Source organism: Anser brachyrhynchus (assembly GCF_964034855.1).
Source record: "Anser brachyrhynchus genome assembly, chromosome: 8".
NCBI classification, from domain to species: Eukaryota; Metazoa; Chordata; class Aves; order Anseriformes; family Anatidae; genus Anser; species Anser brachyrhynchus.
The window spans coordinates 2,242,995-2,260,867 of record NC_137702.1 but is presented as its reverse complement, the minus strand read 5'-3'; the positions used below and the strand labels follow the sequence as shown (position 1 = coordinate 2,260,867).

The following is a 17,873-nucleotide window of genomic DNA, read 5'->3' as shown; positions in this document are numbered from 1 at the left end:
GACTCTAAATCATCTGCTAGTAGAGAGCTATTATTGAGTCTGGTGCCGTCTGGAGCAACCACTTACAGCACATGCAGTTCGCAGTATGTGCGGAGCATTTCACCTTTCAGAAGGTATTTTTCTGCCAGGCGCCAGGCTCACCACGTTACTTAGGCACTGGGACACATGGCCACATGGAAGCACTTGCCAAAGAAACAACATAATACTGGCTGCTCTTCACAAACTCTGAGAAGGTAAGAGCTCCGGGACAGATGGGACGAGGGTGGCCTTGTGCAAAAGCTCAAAGCAAAACTACCCAGCCGTCTACCACATGCAGGAGGTAACCTGCAGCCAGGGCAGCAAGTTCCTTTCAGTTACCTCCTGTTAAAACAACTCAGGCAGTGACTCAAGTACTCAAGTCATTTCCTTCAGGCAAGCAGCAGCTGCCTTGCTCCATCACCTTCCTAACACAGCAAAACTTCAAGAGAGAAAAGGCTGATATGGAACAATGCTGAGGGACTCTGGCAGTGATGAACAGAAACTGCCAGCAGTAAAGTAGAACAATTTTTTTTTAAGCTTTCAGATCAAGCAATGTGGAGTCCCAAGGAGACTAGTTACAAGCCAATGTCCAAAAGGAACAAACAAGAACAGAAAACTAGGTGCTTTTAAGCAGAACCTGAGTAAGTTTTTAACTGGACGTATTGATTAGAAAAGGGCAGGTGTGACGGCATCAGAAGCTCTGTTCAGTTGTCACCATGCTGCATTCTGAGAATCACCAACAAGGTCAGGTTGAAGCAATAAACAGCATCTTTGTAGTAAGGACAACAATTTCTGCTGTGATCTGTGGCAATTTAAACAGCATTCGCCCCTTGTCAAGTACAGCTGAGCTGGTTTTGGTACAAGTTGAAAGCAACTTAAATTGGGTATAGAAACTGAAGTGCCAAAGAGGATGCATGCCCTGGTAAAGTTAATATAATTTAGTTTTACCTCTGCTAACGTCTTGTCTTTCAGTGGTATTTCTCCATTGTAGCAGATTTCCCACAGCGTTGTACCAAAACTCCACTTATCTGCTGCAATGCTTAAATTTTTTGAGTCTTCAACACATTCAGGTGCAATCCAGGGGATTCGCTCGACACATTCTTAGATAAAAGACAGAACCAGAGCATTTTGGAATTAATACTGAAGGGCTTAAGACTTCCAGCTTACTTCTTCTTGCCTAACAGCTGCTTAACTAAAATAAACGAAAGCTGCAGTATTTGTCCAGTTTCAGGGAAATCTTGATTCTCAAATCCCTGTTCTCATACGGACATTTTTGTGGCTTTTATAAGCCCTAGCTTTGAGCCATCCAGAAACTAAGACTCCTCCTGTATTATCTCACTGGACTTTCACATGACTTTAGGAGAAATGAATACAACAAGCACTGACCATCAGCAACCCCCCTTTAGTTCAGTGTAGTTTTCAGCTTCACAAAAGCTGATTGCTGTTATTTGAGAACCAATTCTAGCTGGTATAATCTTCATTATTTCCCTTCCCCTTCCCCACCACACTGAAGAGAAAAATCCGATTCGTGTAGCATACCTTGTCTGGACAGCACGGTTATTGGTATTCCTGGGTCGCTCAGCTTTATGAAAGGACCATATTCAGTATCAATTCCCTCTCTTGCCAGTAGGATGTTTTTAGTACACACATTTCCATGTACCAAATCCTTATCCTCCTACAGTAAGGTAGGGAAAGAAAACGGTGAGTGCAATGAGCTAGCAATGCTCAGCAAGTGCTCTAACACACCTATGGCATGGGGGGAATCACTGTAGAATACTCCAAGCTGAAATCCAAAAATACAGCTTGGAAGAAATCATCCTAGAGAAAAACAGGGAAAGAAGTAGGAACATGCTGTTCACTCTTAAGCATTAGTATTTGTAGGTCTGATAGATTTTAGAAAAAAGACCAACATTTGATTCCTGTTTCATGACAAGCAAAACTGCAGAAATGGAACACTGACGTGCAACTACAAACAAGGAACCGGTGGCAAACACAAGCATGAAGTGTTTGGCTTATTTAAAGTAATATAAAGATTTTTTTAAAAAAATTCTATACATTGCACAGTCCCGCTGCCTGCGAGAGGAAATTCATTAGTTACTAACGCAGATGAAATCTGTGTAGCCTTAGATTGCAGCAAGCTATAGACAATGCTTTTCTCAAGGTGCCTTCTTACCAGGTAGCTTAGTGCACTTGCAAGTTGCTTGGCTACTTTGAATTTCCAAGGAGTTGTCAGGAGTTCACTTTTCCGATGCATAAACAAATCCAGAGGCCCAAATTCAACAAACTCTTCAACCATGACATCTACAAAGTCGGGTACATAATGGCAGTATTGCAATGACCAGTGTCTGGAGAAACCTAATAGGCCTGTTCCCAACTTCTCTTTCCACCCCCCACTTCAATGCAAACTGGTTGTAAGATGTCATTATTCCACCTTCTTAAAGTTTATTTCAGTGCTCAAAGAGTCCACACTAAAAGGCTGCCAAGAGAGGCTTTGCATAGTAAAAGACCAGAAAACTTGGAACAAAGCATTTCCAAGGCCACGGGGCAGAGCCTTGCCAGGGAAATGGCTGCTGCTAGAAGGCTAGTTTGTATTGACGCTACTGTCAGCACTTGGCTTTCTGACCTCAAGGAATCACCCTGTAACACTTTTATTCAGAGACAGCACTGGAAGGGAAAACTCGTTAGTGAAAGGACTTGGCAGCTGCTTGGCTGTTCCCATTCCACTTCTGTCTGCCCTGAAAAATCAACCACATCTCCCTCAAGGCTAGCTCTGAACTGAATGCTTGCCCTGTCCTTACCAAAACCTGCTGCTTCAAAATCTGTCCAAAGAGATGTTAACTGAACTCACCTTCTACGTCCCGGACACAGACTCCATGGAGGAGGACAATGTGCTTGTGGGAAACCTGCCTCATCATGCTCGCTGTTTCAAAGAATGCCTGTTAGAAAGTGAAGGAGATTAGCCATTAAACTGCTGATCATCGTGGCCGTCGTCCATGCCCTTAACAAACCTACAAAGCAGCAATAACACAAACATTTGCAAAAGATCCCTGTGTTTTCCAGTAGCATAAAGGGATCGACATAAAAGGATCATAAAAGGATCAACAGCAGGGAAATGCTGTCCCGCTGCAGTAACGGGGCAGGGGAGGGCTGTTGCGGATGTGTTGTTCACTGGGTCATGTAAGCAAGCAGCGCTCTCCCTGGCACTCTCGCACACACACAGATACCAGGTCTGATCACCCCCACTGTGATGCGTTATTAGCTTCTCTTAGTAGATGACTAAGCAAAATGCAAATAAAATAACTTGCCTGTGGCCTTGTTGATGACAGAGCTGGCAACAGACTGCCAAGCCCACTGCACAATGCAGAGGTAGTTTCTGGAAGGTAGCGGTGCCCTCACTGAACTCCCTTGCTCTCAGACGACAGTTCAGACCTTGGTATGGGTATGCCCGTGCGTTTCACACCACTGCAAGGTGTGGGTCCATGTGCAGGCTAGAAGTAAATAGTGGATTACTCCTGCCAGAACCCAGTGCTGCTTCCTGTCTAAGGAAATCAACTTTTTTAGCTTCTCAAAGGGCTGATCAGTGATGGATTTGACTACCTGGAACGGTGAGAGCTATCTTCAGCGTTTTTCCATTCCCCTACCGCATACACAAACACTAAGTTTCTCAGGCATTGCATAGTTACAATGTGGTGAGGCCCAGTATTGCAGGACAATAGAAAAAGAGAAAAAACTTGCCAAAGAAATGTCTCTGTGGCTGGGGTCCAAGACTTTGAGGAGGACTTTAATCTCTTTTTCATTTTGATATCCTTCATTCTCATCATCTTTGTAGTTGAGAATCCCTGAGTAAATCTGTGTTCTTGTCCCTCTTCCAAGATGTTCACCCTAAGACACAACACGCCACATACTTTCAAACCAGGACACGAAGCAAACAAATAGACGTTTACACAAATAGTTGAATCTGCACTCAATTCTGCCTCTCAGAATTAGCCCTCCACTTGATCTAGCTACATGTACTTAAAATTATTAGAGTGGAAAAAACAATGACCGCATGTTATTCTTCATTTTAGTAGTCTCTCTGAGAACACTTACCCCGTAAACTCATTGGATATTAAAGGGCTATTACATCTCCACTAACATCAAACAGGCTCAGTGTGATTTAGTGCGATTAGACTAAACATCAAATGAATAAATAGTAACTCTTATTTACAATAAGCTGCTATTGAGGCAATCTTTTATGTGTTTCCAAAAGTTAAGGAAGTAATATTTCAATGGAACACTTTGTTTGGGAATGTAATTTCCTCCTAAATAACAGAGGATTCCGTCCTGGAATATTTTTGCAGGAAGTCTGCATACTGACTGCAAATTACCAATCAAAAAAACAATTGATACAAACTCTATCTGTCTTCCCCAGTCAGTAATGTTTTTGTTTTGTTTTGTTTTTAAAAAAGAAAAAAAAGATGAACCTTTATTTAACCGAAGAAGCTAACTGCATGATTTAAGAGGCAAAGTCTTTTAGAAACGTTCAGTGTGATCTGTGCATTCAAACAAATGTTTTTTAAAATTTATTCAGGTTACCTGCACCACTAACTGCAAGTGACTGTCACAAGATTTAGGAACATATCTGCTACATCAGCTTGGAAAACAAGATTCTGAATGCCAAGACTCTGCAGACCTTTTGAATATTTTACCCTTTTTTGCTGTGCTTTTTTGTGCTTATTGTCTTAAACCTCAACTTGCCCATTTCCCCAATATGCCAGGCTTTAAAAGATACAAGTACACTTAGTAACAAACCAGGTAGCAACAGCAGGTCCTAAGACTTCCATGATTTTTTAATAATGACCTTACAAGCATCTTTTTTCACATGCAGTAGAAAATTGCTTAAATATTCATTTGATTTCTGCTGAAACGCATTACTCCCAAGCTTTGCTTCTTTTTCCATGCAAGGCCACGTAAACATCTGGATTCTGCAATAAGAAGCTTTAATACAAATAAAGATTCAAAAAGTTTTATTGAGGAGAAACGGGAATAGAAGAACTGTCCAACCAGCCATAATGTAGCGATTCTCTATTACCTGACTGGGTATGGAGGGCTGCCCTACTTGTTGGATTTTAAGAGACAAACAGTGTTCAGCAGCTACCTACCTGCGTAATTTCTTCTTTGAGGATTCGATGGAAACTCAGCTGCCCTAGATGATAAACAGGCTGCCATTCCTGAGCCTTCTTGGTTGCAACTAGCAAGTTGGAGATCTCTGGAAGGCAAGGAGAGAAAATATTCGTTAAGACTTCTCAAAGATAACTGCATACATTCACCTTTCTCAAACAGTAACATTTTTGTATGTTCACTGAAGTAAATTCCCAAATGAATGAGAAGGGAGAAAAGAAGAAACTTTGACCAAATTCCTGTTCAAGTAACTTCTGCTCATCACTCAACAGAGAATTCACCAAAACAGAGCTATATTTTTTATTTTATGTACACAATCTAACATGAGCTGTATCACAGCTGATAAGGAACCATTGGTACTTACTGCACAGAGAAGTATCCAGGGCCCAAAAAGACACTGCTTCGGCCGCAGATTAAGTGAAATAACACACATTCCCTCCTGCCTACAGGTATGGCCCTTTTCCACTGTCCAGGTGGATATGAGACAGCTGGAGTCTCATTTCCTCTCTTCACCTCCTTGAAAGTTTCTTGTGCTCTGGGAAACACTAACAGTCTGTTTTCAAAGCATAAAACTTAAAGTAGGGAATGGGAAATAAGCAGAAGGAAAAGTCTGCTGCTGCTCCCCCCTGTTTCTGGTCAGGGAGAGGCATCATTAGATCCAAAAGCCTTACACGTTAATGTTGTCTTCCTGCATCTGACAGCTGGCGTTATTTATTATGATACAATGGTTTTAGATGTCTGCGTGCACCTGGCCCTCCCAGTACTGGGAGCATAACACATACCTGCATCAGGACTAAACCACGGTCTAGCACCTGAAAACAATCCGTTAACAGACCATTTGTTGGAAATGTTCTTCTCTTTCTTCAGGCCCTAAGCATCTTTGTGAATAACCAATTAAACAGACAGATTCAAAAGAAAATGAAGAGAGAAAAAAAAACAGGGAAGAAACAGAATAGGGAACAGCAAAGACAACTGGGTCCAACTGAAGTTCAGAGATGCAACTGTCATGACAAAAGCTGAGGAGGGGAGAAAACTCCTTGATCTGTTTTGCTTTTTTTATTCTGAATACAGCTGTCAAAATTTAATTGAAATGTCAAAACGTTTAATCTCTCCATGCTCCAGACAATTAACAACGTTCTTGAGAAGTGCTAAAAAACTCAAACTAGCTACACAATGCTCTATGACCTTCTAAACAAGCAGGTAATGAATGCAGCTCAGTTATTCCCCTTATTCTAACAGGAAACCATTATCTGATCAACACAACCATGCCATTGTGTGTTTCCTTTCATAAAAAATTCAGCTGCAAGACACTTGTAGCTTACAGCAGTTTTAATAAGTGTTGGCATTAACAGTTTAACAAATGCACAGTTGTCCCAGTCATCTAAAATCTGATCTCACAGACAAATCTACTGACTTCAAGGGTGCTCGGCTTGATAACAGCTCCAGACAAAGCTTTCCCCACTGCTCTGTGAAGATTAATAAAGCAAACAACACATCATAATGACAGCAAATAAGCTTGAAACCAAAGGTTGCCATGCAACAAGCTGAAGGTTGCAAACCTCTGCTGGAACAACATAACATGATGCACGGCGGCACTGCCTGGCGTACGTGACTCAGTGGAGAAAAGGAAGAACCGTATATGGTCCCTGCTTTGACACAACATCGCAGCTCATGACTCAGAGTCAGCTGTGACATTTTCTTCTTAAAGAAATCTAGCGCTCTGCCTCTGCCATCGATACTGCAGAGGCCAGTTGTTCAGGTGCAAAAAGGCAAACCACTGTCATCAGAAAAGTTCATACAAACAAGGCTCTTGAGAAGCACCAGCCCCTGAGCATCCTGTACTGAGCTTGTAACACTAAAAGGAAACCCCTAAAGCCTTGTTCACAGCATTTGCTTTTGCTTTTTGACAAGATCCCCAAAAACAAGAGAAGCAAGAAACTTAAGTAACAGAAGAGCCTGACACAAGAATACAGAACAAACAGAGCAGACTAAAAATGCCTCCAATGCTGAAGCTTATTTTCCTTTCAACAGCAAAGTTTGTAGTTTTTCTTAAGGGACAGAGACTACCTCTTGGTTTTGGTTGGCAGCACCTCTTCAGTGTAAAGCTTATGTTGTCTGTCCGAAGTATTTGTCCTTTAAGGTGATCCATCAGCTCTTTTAAGGATGCGAAAGATTTGTTTGAACCGTGTAGGAAGTACCCGCCTTTTTTCACCTCAATCTGGAAGTTCTTGTACTGGATTGAACTATTTATCATCTGGAGAGAGTGGGAAAAAAAAGAAAGGAAAATACTGATCACTAAAGTGAAAGAACATTTGTAGGAGTGAATAAAGCCATAAAGCCTTTGAAATTACTTCTAGGAACAATTAAACACTTGCTCCTATGCTAGCTAGGTTCCTCTAATCAAACTTCAACAAAGCCGGAGAAGGCCCTGCAATTCCTGTAACCTTCAGTCCCAAGAAGGCTCATAAAAAACAGAGTGGAAAAAGAGCAACATGAAGATGCAAACTTTTAACAGGTCCAAATTACAGCTTCTGTGTTCTGCACAGCCTGAGAGTATTCAGAAGCCCTGACTCTTCAGAAGGAATTTTCTTCCATGCTCAAGAAGCATTAGGTAAGTTGCAGTGACAAGCATATGAGTTAAATCAGCTTAATTTGAACCATGTTCATGCACAGTTCTATTGCTATGAGCAGAAGTGTTCTGGATGTAACAAAACATATTTGTCAGAGAGAGCACAAGAGTCTGGGGAAAATAAAGCTATGAATACTAGTGTCTATCCCCTGCCACATCAGCTGTCGAAGAAAACTAAGAGGAACTGCCCTAAAGAAGACAAATATAACATCATGGATTACAGGGAGCCACTAGTCTTTAGCTCATTACCAGATTACTGCTGGGAATGCCACACCTGACGTACCTCTGAGCCTTCGAAACAAGTCACTGTCATGAGGATGTGGTTAAAGTTCGTGCAGCTCCATCTCAACACGTACATTCCTGCTTCATTTCCTTCCTGTCGCAGTTTGTTGATGGCATATTCGGTGCTGAAAGAGTCAACGTGCAAATGAATAAAACCATCAAATGAGCAGTTGCATCCAAAAGCTATTGTTAGTAAATACACAGGGAAGTAATCCTAAATTTGGAACAAAAACATATCATCGTAACTTTCGTAACTTACAAATATTTATACTATTATTAAAACATAATTTGTGTTTATTACATATGCTCACATTTATCTGCATAAGAGCAAGGAAAGATTTATTATGCTCTTAGCATGCTTAGTGGGGAAACTCTGCTTCCAACACAGTGCACACGTAAGTTCTCTTAAACACAAAAGGAGAAGCCAGAAACATGAACAGAAAGGAAAATAATTCATTCAGCAAATTAAAAATAAAAAGCAAAGCTTTGTACATTCATTCAGGGACTCCCAGGGTCAGCACAGATAAGAGTAGAGTTTACCTTTGTGTACCTAAAATATTCCCATCTGCTCAACTGATGATTATAGTTATTAGTGAAATAAGTCTCAAAATACTCCTACGCTGATGACGAGAGAATTGGTGACATTATTTTTTCTTCTGATTACATGAAAAAAGTTGTCCTACAACCTCTTGGTAACTAATACTGGCCATTACAGAAACCTTTTAAAGCCAGATTTCCTCAATGGATTCAATATGCAGCAGAATTAGAGGACTAATTATTCAAGTGGGTCAATTCAAATCGAACCATTTTACTAACCAAATGGGTCCGTGGCATCCGTTTTTTATGTTGTGCTCGATCAGTGGGGGAGCCACATCTGTGCAGAGATAATGGTGGGCATCTGCTGTAAGTCTGAAGTATCCATCTATCAACGATGCAAATGACAAGGCCTCATCATGTGAGGACAGTTTTAATTCCTAAAACAAACAGATATTTTAGTCAAGAATTCTTACAGTCCTGTTAAAATATTTGAGAAATATCTAGCAATTTATTCACAGTGAGTAAACAATTGTTCAGAAACACATGATAGAAAACCATACACATTTAGGAGGCCAACAGTGACCATTCTGCACCCTCCCTACTTATTACTGGCTAGAAACTCATTCTGTGGCATGACTTGCGTTCTGCTGTAATCCTGGGTGAGATCTGTAATGCAAGCTCTTGCAGTACTCATTGTGAAACCTCACAAGTTCAGGACTAGGGCAGGCATGTTGGATTTGAAGCCAAGGGCACTTTGGTAGCTCCTTTCTAAATTCTAACAGCTGACAGCCCACAGAAAGAAAAAAAAACAGTTAGGACACTAAAATTAGTGACTCTCCTCCTCCTCTCTCCCAAGGTCCCTCTGCCCTCCCTCACTGAGCTCCTCTTTCTTGACGCTGCTTTTGGCTGTTCCAGGCTGTACCCAGGAAGGCCACGGGCTGAGAAGCACAGCTAGGAGATCATGAAGAGCTTGGGGAGATGATAAACTCTTACTGGTATGCAGTAACAAGTGTAGAGAAATAACTGTCTTCATCAACTTGCTGCTCTTCTAATTAGCACTTTTGCATTTGTACACTGTTGAAGACAGCATATTTAACTACTATTTAAAAGTCCCATTAGGAAATGTTCCCCAAGGAGGTTGTCACCTGTCGCCCAACAATACTGTGCCACTGTAACAACCCACAGGAGGGAAAACTATCCAGGTTTGGATCTTACCATCCTTTTGTTATCCTGCTTGTTAATGCTCACAGTAGACTCCTTGATGACAATGTGGGTGATTTCAGGGAAATAGGAAAAATTGTTCCATAAATCTCGAATTTTGTGTTTTTCTTCTTCCTTTTTGGTTTTGCCATCAGATTTTTTCTTCTTCTCCTTTTCTGTCTGTACAGACTGCAAATATATTTGGGATAAAAATATATCAATACAAACATTTTTTTAGCACAGTGCTTTCACTACGAAACAAAAATTCACAAATTAATCTTCTACATCTAGTTAATTGCTGAATGCCTTTGCACTGAATTATCAATTCTGTGATCACTGCCTGTATTGCCAGGACTTACTTCTATCAAGAACTGTCCATAAGACAACTTTCATGAGGATGAAAGAAACCAGTTGTTAGCCAGGCAAGTTACCTCTCTCTCTCTGCTAGCAATAATAATAGTGGTAGTGCAGGGCTGAAACAGCGATACTGAAATTTCTGAAGTATGTACATGAAGTACACTTTCTGAGCTCAGCCCAAGAGCCAGAGCGACACTCTTCTCACGGCGCCTGCCTGAACTTCTGCCGACAGCAGCTGGAAATCTGCACGCAGACCACAATGACACTGGTCGCCTCACAGATCAAAAATTACTGAAAACTATTACTAACTACATACTTAAAAAATACAAACGTTCAGACTAAGCAAAGCTTCCTGCTAGTCACTGAATGCTTTTCACTGGGATGAAGTGTTTGGTTTAGCCATTTAAATAAAAATAATCTACAAATCAGTAGAAACAGAAGCCTTGCAAGAAACAGGCTGTACATCTTGCAAGGTTTTCTTCTCAATATCCGTTCTTCCTTCCCTCCCCCTCATTAATATTATCATTTCAAACAGAAATTCTCCACCAGAGATAATTAGCTTACATCTAAATGTAGCGAAGCACAACATTTTCTGTGCTACAAAAGATAGCCATCAGTAGGTTTCTCATCACAGTAGGGAACTGAGGCAAGCAAAAAGAGGTCTATTTGTTCATGTATTGTATGTGGAGAAAAACTATAGAATATGCCATAATCCCTTCAAGCACAAAGTACATTTAATATTTATATACACAAAGTACAAAAGAGGTTAAACAAAGTGAGCTCAGCAGCACTGAAAGTACATCATATAAAATATCACTAGCATGAGAAAGCTGAGCTTTAATGTCACTATATTTTAACTTACTCATGAAAAGTCTATCAGTATGAGTAATTCTGGCATCTGGGGTTGCCAAACATACAGAAAAAAGCATAAGCAGACCTTGATATCAAGACAGAGCACCAAATCATAAGGGCCTCCACGTGCATTAATCTTTCATGACTTGAATCTGGTCTGGCAAATACAGCAAAGTCTTAAGTTTTTCTGGTGAAACTTCCAGGCAAAGAGGCTGCCAGAGAGTATGTGGAGTGTGCATCCTTGGAATTTCCCCAAGACCAGAATGGCTAAAGCCCTAATCAATCTGGTCTCACCTCGGAGCTAACCCTGAGCAGGGGGTTGGACATGACAAATCCTGAGGTCTCTTCCAACTTGAATTATCCTACGATTCTATCAAAGGAGCCCTTTTAAAAAAGAAAAAGCTGATCTGCAGTGTCTAAAGATCATGCACACTTTTTAGCAGTTGTTGTGCCCCCAAAAGTAATCCTCAAATTCCCATTTATCAAAGGATACTTACATTTGGCTTGAGCCTCCACTGGATTCCATTGTTTCCTGTCACGATGACTTCATATAGTGGAAGGATTTCGTTGTCACCACAATTAAATCTATTTATTTCATTCTCGGATGAAATCAGCAGAGATGAAGTCTCAAAAATTTCTGCTCCATAATGTTTAGTCAAAGTCTCCATTGTTGATAAGTATTTAACTTTCAGATCGCGTGGAGACACACTACTGTCACAAATGGTTTTGTTGTTAAACTCTTTAAGGAAATGCTTGAAAACATTATTTATCCGAATCCTGGTTAAGAAATTCCTTTGTCTGATAGTCTTGTTCAAAGTTTCAGGAATATAATGTTTATAACTAGGAGGAAAAACAACAGTACGAGTTAATACAGTTGATTCCTAAGTTTTTAACTCTAAAATGTGGTACTGCCTTACATTTTGAAAGTAATTTATAGAGAACAAGAGGCAGTAAACCACTGTGCAGCTGGTACTGCAGAGGCAGTTTATGGCATTAGTAGCCAACAGGAATTCAAATAATAACCTTACCTGCAAGCTTTATAGGCAAACGGATACAGCCCACCCAAATCAGTAACATTAAGTTGCCACTTAACAACGCTACCATTTCTCAACTTATTAACCTGGAGTCCTGAATTTACAGCAAGTACGCAACACATCAGTACACTGGCTGCACTAGCTGCATAAATTTCATATAATCTTCAGGTAAGAAGTAACTGAAATTTTCTATTACATATCCCAATCGACCAGATTAGGAAGACACACATAGCAGTATTAGTGTTGGGGCTCGTAACTCCTACATAGTCAGACCGTGCAAAGTAAAATGCTTCAGATCCCTTTAGGAAGAGAAGTGAAGCATATCCAACAGCACGGAAGAATTCAGCCCAACTTACCTGATATCTTTGGGAAGCTCTGGAAGCTTCAACTTTTTGTTGATGGCATAGTGAGAGATTGCAAGGACAGCCATTCCCAGACATTCATTTTCAATTTCATGAACTTCTTGATCATTTTTAGGGTCACGGATTGGTGCTAGGCCTTTCACTAAGTCATACTGACCCTTAACAAGGAGAGAAAAAAAATATATAACAGGTTTGGCATTTGTAATGCTAGCAACCAAAGTCACAAGATCAGAGGCTCTCCTTGAGCAAGAAAAGTCACCCAAAACTGAAAGCCATGACAAGAAGGGGTAGAGGAAGAAGATAAGAGCTATGCAGTAAGATGCCATCTTCTCTTAGACCAATGAAACAGGAACGTAGGCAAGCACTAGTCACCCCACAAACCCTGCCTATTTGAGAAGAAACATCAACACTTGTGCCTGACAAAAGTTTATTAAAATGATGATTCATGGAACGGGTGGAATCATCGCAAACATCATCACAGCACATCCACCCCATACACAGTCTCTATTGTCTGGCAATACTCACTAAGGTCCCTACCCATTGTTTTTACCTTTTTTGCTGGCAATCAGAAAAGAAGGAAAAAAAAAGACAAAACACACTTTGAAGCATGTTATATGCTCATATAAAACAAGGCAGAAATTTGGTAGATTTCGCAAAAGAAACCCTTTGCTTCTTACTACTTTAGAATGCAAGTGGTACCATTAAGATGTATTTCTAGCTGTAGCTACCTGGGTATTTTCTCATATTGTGGTTTCACAACAGAACGATTTTCAATTAGGAACACAAGCTTGCTGAAATAGAAACTGCACCTACTTGCCACGACGAGCATGCAGCATGCTACCAGCAACTGGGAGGCACAACAGAAGGGAAGAAAAACTGCATGCAAGTAGGGAGTGTGACAATGGCTCACTCAGAGGGTGGTGAGGCACTGGAACAGGTTGCCCAGAGAAGCTGTGGATGCCCCATCCCTGGTGGTGCTTAAGGCCAGCTTAGACGAGGCCCTGAGCAACCTGATCTAGTGGGCGGCGTCCCTGCCTATGGCAGCGGGGTTGGAGCTAGATGATCCCTGAGGTCCCTTCAAACCCAAGCCGTTCTGTGATTCTATGAATGGCATCATGTGCAAATTTTTCACAAAAGGTATAGCATTTATATAAAAACCAGTTAATAATAAAGCAACTGTGTTATAAAAACGTAGCCTGTGGCTACATTTTTGGACTGTGAGACAGTTTCTTTACATGTTCTGCATATGGCCTGATTGTTCTTCATTAGGAAATTCTCTTTTCACCATGTTGTGTAAAGTATGACCAATGCCAACAGGTAAGGTTAAACATACATTAAAGCTTGAACATAGTTTTTTAAAGCAGACACAATTTCTACTGGATCAAATAGTTGTCGTGCTAGTGAAATGGCACAGACACTTGCATGCAACCTCTTACCTGTGCAAAGATGTACTCTAATGAGTTTGCGTCAAGGATCGGGGTTCCTTCTGGAACGTGCTTCTTCTCGTAAGAATTCTTTGACTTCTTTGGCGAATGCCTCCACACGGAGGGTTCATTTTCACTAGTCCCATGCCAGTTTGTAAAGTAGTATCTTGCAAGAAAAAGAGAAATAAACTTTAAAAATCCGGGAGAAAATCCTCAATTTATATTAGATACATATTCTAAACTTGCAAAACAAAACAAGGTACATGCCAAAAACTTTCGATTTTCTGCCTCAGTGTAGGAGACTATGCCTCTACTGTGCATTAACCAATAGTTGACATTTGCATTCCAAATTAAAATGGCTCATCTAAAGGGTTAACATGGCTTCAGACCTCTTCCTCTATAACCGCTGAGTGCCTCCCTCCAGGCCACAGCTGGAAGTACTAGAAGCTATGCACTGGAATTTCTGCTTCCCTTTGGTTTTGGATGGAGATGGTGAAAAAGACACTAATTTAAATCATCCAGCTTTAAAGGGACACAGTCAATCTTCTCTGTGTATTACAAATAAGCTTTTTAATCTATCTGCACACAAAGCTTTTTAAAAACCTGCTAAAAGAGTTGGCATCTGCTGCAAACGAATGAAATTGTTGAGATCAAGCGTCAGCCAAAAGCTTTGAAAAATCTTTGTCTGAATTGCTCCAGAAATTTCTTTCTGAGTTCTGTTAAGATTTTAAATCACATAAAGCTTAGTTAAATCTGGTTTGAATCAATGTGCCTTTTGCAAGAGTTCATTCCTTGCACATGATCATGACGTACTTACAATTAAAAGGTTACAGGAGAGCAGATTTACCCAGCCGCTAAGTAGGAAGGATTTCTGTTAGAATACACCACTAACTCCAGAGAAGCATTCGGCGCTACCCACAGCAAACAATGCAGAACTACTTACTAATACAAGGGGAGGTGCGAAAGGAGGCTTTCCTGATGGACAGTGATCACAGTGAGCTCCACATAATGTTACCACAAACTCTTAACAGCTAAGATTTTAATGTCTGCCTAAACGTGCCATTGGCGAAATCGTAAGGAGCTTGAGTGACCAAAATAACATTGAGAACAACTTACAAAGGAAAAAGACAAATGAATGTGAATGATAATAAGCGCTGCACATAAAAGGAGAAGTAAAGAAAATTGAGTAGAAAAAAAACTAAGTTTTTACAGTAAAAAATGCCGAGGCATGAGGGATTAATATATCCAACTCCTGAACTGGAAATACACATTTTCTATATTGAAAGAAAAAGCGGAATAGATGAACTAACTTATAAGCTACAGGCACATTTGAAAATTACAAATAACAAATCTGTTTAAGTAACAAATCATAACGTTGCCCAAACAGTTTCAATTCGAATGTAACGCAATAAAAATTGCAAGAGGCGTATCCTGGAAGACAGGAAGAGAGCGGGCAGGCAGCAAATCAGTCAGCAAATGCTTACGAACGCTGCAGGACAGGACAACCCTCGTGCAAGTGTGCAAGGTCTAAAATGTGTGACTATAATTTCGTGATTTGTCTCTGACCAGAATGGGAGTTCATGGATTAAATCCCAGTTCTGCAGTGGTCGAGGTTGGTGCGTACCAGCCTCAGTGCAGAATTGGGATCTTAAAGAGCAAAAGAAAATTCGTGCGCTTAGTTTGGGACCACATGTTTTCATCGCGTTATCTGCACAGTAAGTTGACTGCCCATATGAAGAATTATGTATTACCCTACTCCTAAAGATACTCTCCGCATTGTGTTTTTGTCCTTTCTTTCTTTTTGACAAGTCTTTCTAAGACCCAAAAGGCTTACATACATAGCATGGGTAAGAACACCAACACACAACTACGCTAAAAACTCCCAACACATCCTGTAAGATACTGCAGAAATCCTTTGGTTTAAGCACAAAAAGCAAAAGGAAAGAAAGCAAATCCTTCTGCCTCCAGGAAATTACTTTTTTTTTCCACATGCTACTTTATAAAATGACTGATAATTAATAACACCGATTGTTTGTTATTTCCTGAAAACAATTATGGGCAAGATATTGTGGATTGTTTGTAACTGAGTGGAGAATTTGTTCCTTTACCTATTAGACTGCCATGATTAAAACAAGACTTATAAGTTACAATAAAAATTAAAGCCCCGTTGTTTGCGGAACCATACACACAAAGCAGGAGAGTCTCTGTCTTGAAGGGACTGATTGACTTGTGGCAAGGAGAGAAAGATGATTATTATTCCACTTTCAAAGACAGAAATGGGAGCACAAGTTTTTGGATTCATAAGTCCTGCAGAAGACCTGGAAAGGAGATCCATTCAGTCTGGCCAAGAAGTGGTGAAATGCTGGAGGGGCACCTGCTCTTCCTTCTCTTTCACCTATGGGTGACTCTGATGACCCTTCTTTCCTGGATTTCCAAAACCTATGCCTTGGGTCCCTTTGCCATGCCAACAAACACTGCTACCTCTGGCTTCACCACCATCCGGCTATGAAACAGTTAAGCTTGTGAGCTAATTAGTCAGGATATTACAAAATACTGTGGTTTCTTATGTTGTAGACTCCTTTTTCACTGGATGCAAATACGGGTCCTGTTACAAAGTTTCTAGTAAAAAGCAAGTCCTTTCAAAATATTACCAAAAGTATACTAAGTAGCATGGATCTTCCAGGGAGAAGAGGAAGATGGGAAGTCCACGCTATCAGAAACGAAACACAAAGCTTTCAGCAGTGGAAGAAAAATCTAACATCTAAAAGCATTTCAAACTACGAAGTCACATACCTTCAATTTATATACATATAATTTCAATAGGAAAAATCAAACCTATCAAGTCAATGAAATTTCAGAAGTAAGGTTGTCGACATAAAACTGATTTAGTCTCTGAATGATTATATACAATCTAATACAGTGCACTATTAAAAAAGCCCAGCCCACTTTCCTTTTTCAAAAGGAATTCTGCCTCTTGCAGAGCTCTGAATAAACAGTATTTAGAGAACAGTTTCACAATCCTGTGCTGTTCATAATTTCTTAGTGCCCAGCCCTCTCTCAGTTCAGGTTCCCAAGCCAAGACACCAAACAGATAGTAAACGAAAGAAAGGAAAACCCCACTTCACCAAGGCACTACAGTATTCCTGGACAGACAGGAATCTCTAGATTTTAGCACCTAAATTTACAGAAGTTCCTGGAGTGAGTCCTCATCACCCACCCAAAGTGGAAACATACAAACACTAAACACAGTGGAAAATATTTTTTAAGAATTAAATTAAAATAGTTAAAAACAAAGCATCAAACTTCTAATCAGAGGATTAAATTCACACAACTGTATGTTTAAAATACCCTCTTTTTTTTCTATAGAGAAAAGCAGACCACATCAAAGAATTCCAGTATCAGGGGAAAACGTCCCAGATTCAGATTATACGAAGAATTTATTATTTTTTATTATCAGTATATTGTTAATCTGACTGAGCTCTTAAAGTAAGAAAGGGCACTTAATGCTCTGTAACAAGCTTTTAGAGTCTTCAGAGCTTTCTTTAGAGTCACTCAATTCCACTCTTGTAGGGTGTTTATCTGCCAAACTTAATCACAGCTGTTTAAATCCAAGATTAGCTGAGGTTAAGTCATTAATGCTGCTAATAACAGCATTTATGCGGTGTTGCAGAAAAAATAAAATACTATAGTATCCTCTTCCTCCTTTGAATGTAGGTATCAGTACCATGATTCTTTGAAAAGCAAAGATCTTTGTGTAAACTGGCAGTATTTTTTTTCTCGTAACAATTCAACCAATAATAGTAACAATTCCAGTATAGCACAAGTTGTAATCAGAATTGGAATACTTTACAGTTCAAAGATCCCATTTACAAAGCTCTCTTTTTGTATCTGCATAAGCAAAGTGTCTGTTATTCTCTAACAAGCCTAGAAAACGGTTTGGATGCACAGCCTGAGGCCTACATGTGCCAGTTCCCTCATTAGCATGTACAAGTGATAGAGATGTTGATTATCAAGAAAA

At 40.1% G+C, this 17,873-nt stretch overlaps 1 protein-coding gene across 2 annotated transcripts in view; it reads right to left on the bottom strand.

Annotated features, from left to right (window-relative positions):
* Positions 1-17,873, bottom strand: part of JAK1 (Janus kinase 1) — a 58,704-nt gene that overhangs the window by 7,981 nt on the left and 32,850 nt on the right. For both annotated transcript variants that reach the window (XM_080603370.1, XM_080603371.1), the window contains exons 5-17: positions 13,868-14,021; positions 12,426-12,589; positions 11,533-11,875; positions 9,842-10,015; positions 8,906-9,063; positions 8,091-8,214; positions 7,246-7,432; positions 5,160-5,266; positions 3,754-3,900; positions 2,867-2,954; positions 2,192-2,319; positions 1,558-1,693; positions 967-1,118 (exon numbers count right to left, since the gene is read on the bottom strand). In XM_080603370.1, the coding sequence (XP_080459496.1) occupies positions 967-1,118; positions 1,558-1,693; positions 2,192-2,319; positions 2,867-2,954; positions 3,754-3,900; positions 5,160-5,266; positions 7,246-7,432; positions 8,091-8,214; positions 8,906-9,063; positions 9,842-10,015; positions 11,533-11,875; positions 12,426-12,589; positions 13,868-14,021 (2,062 nt within the window). The remainder of the gene's footprint in view (positions 1-966; positions 1,119-1,557; positions 1,694-2,191; positions 2,320-2,866; positions 2,955-3,753; positions 3,901-5,159; positions 5,267-7,245; positions 7,433-8,090; positions 8,215-8,905; positions 9,064-9,841; positions 10,016-11,532; positions 11,876-12,425; positions 12,590-13,867; positions 14,022-17,873) is intronic.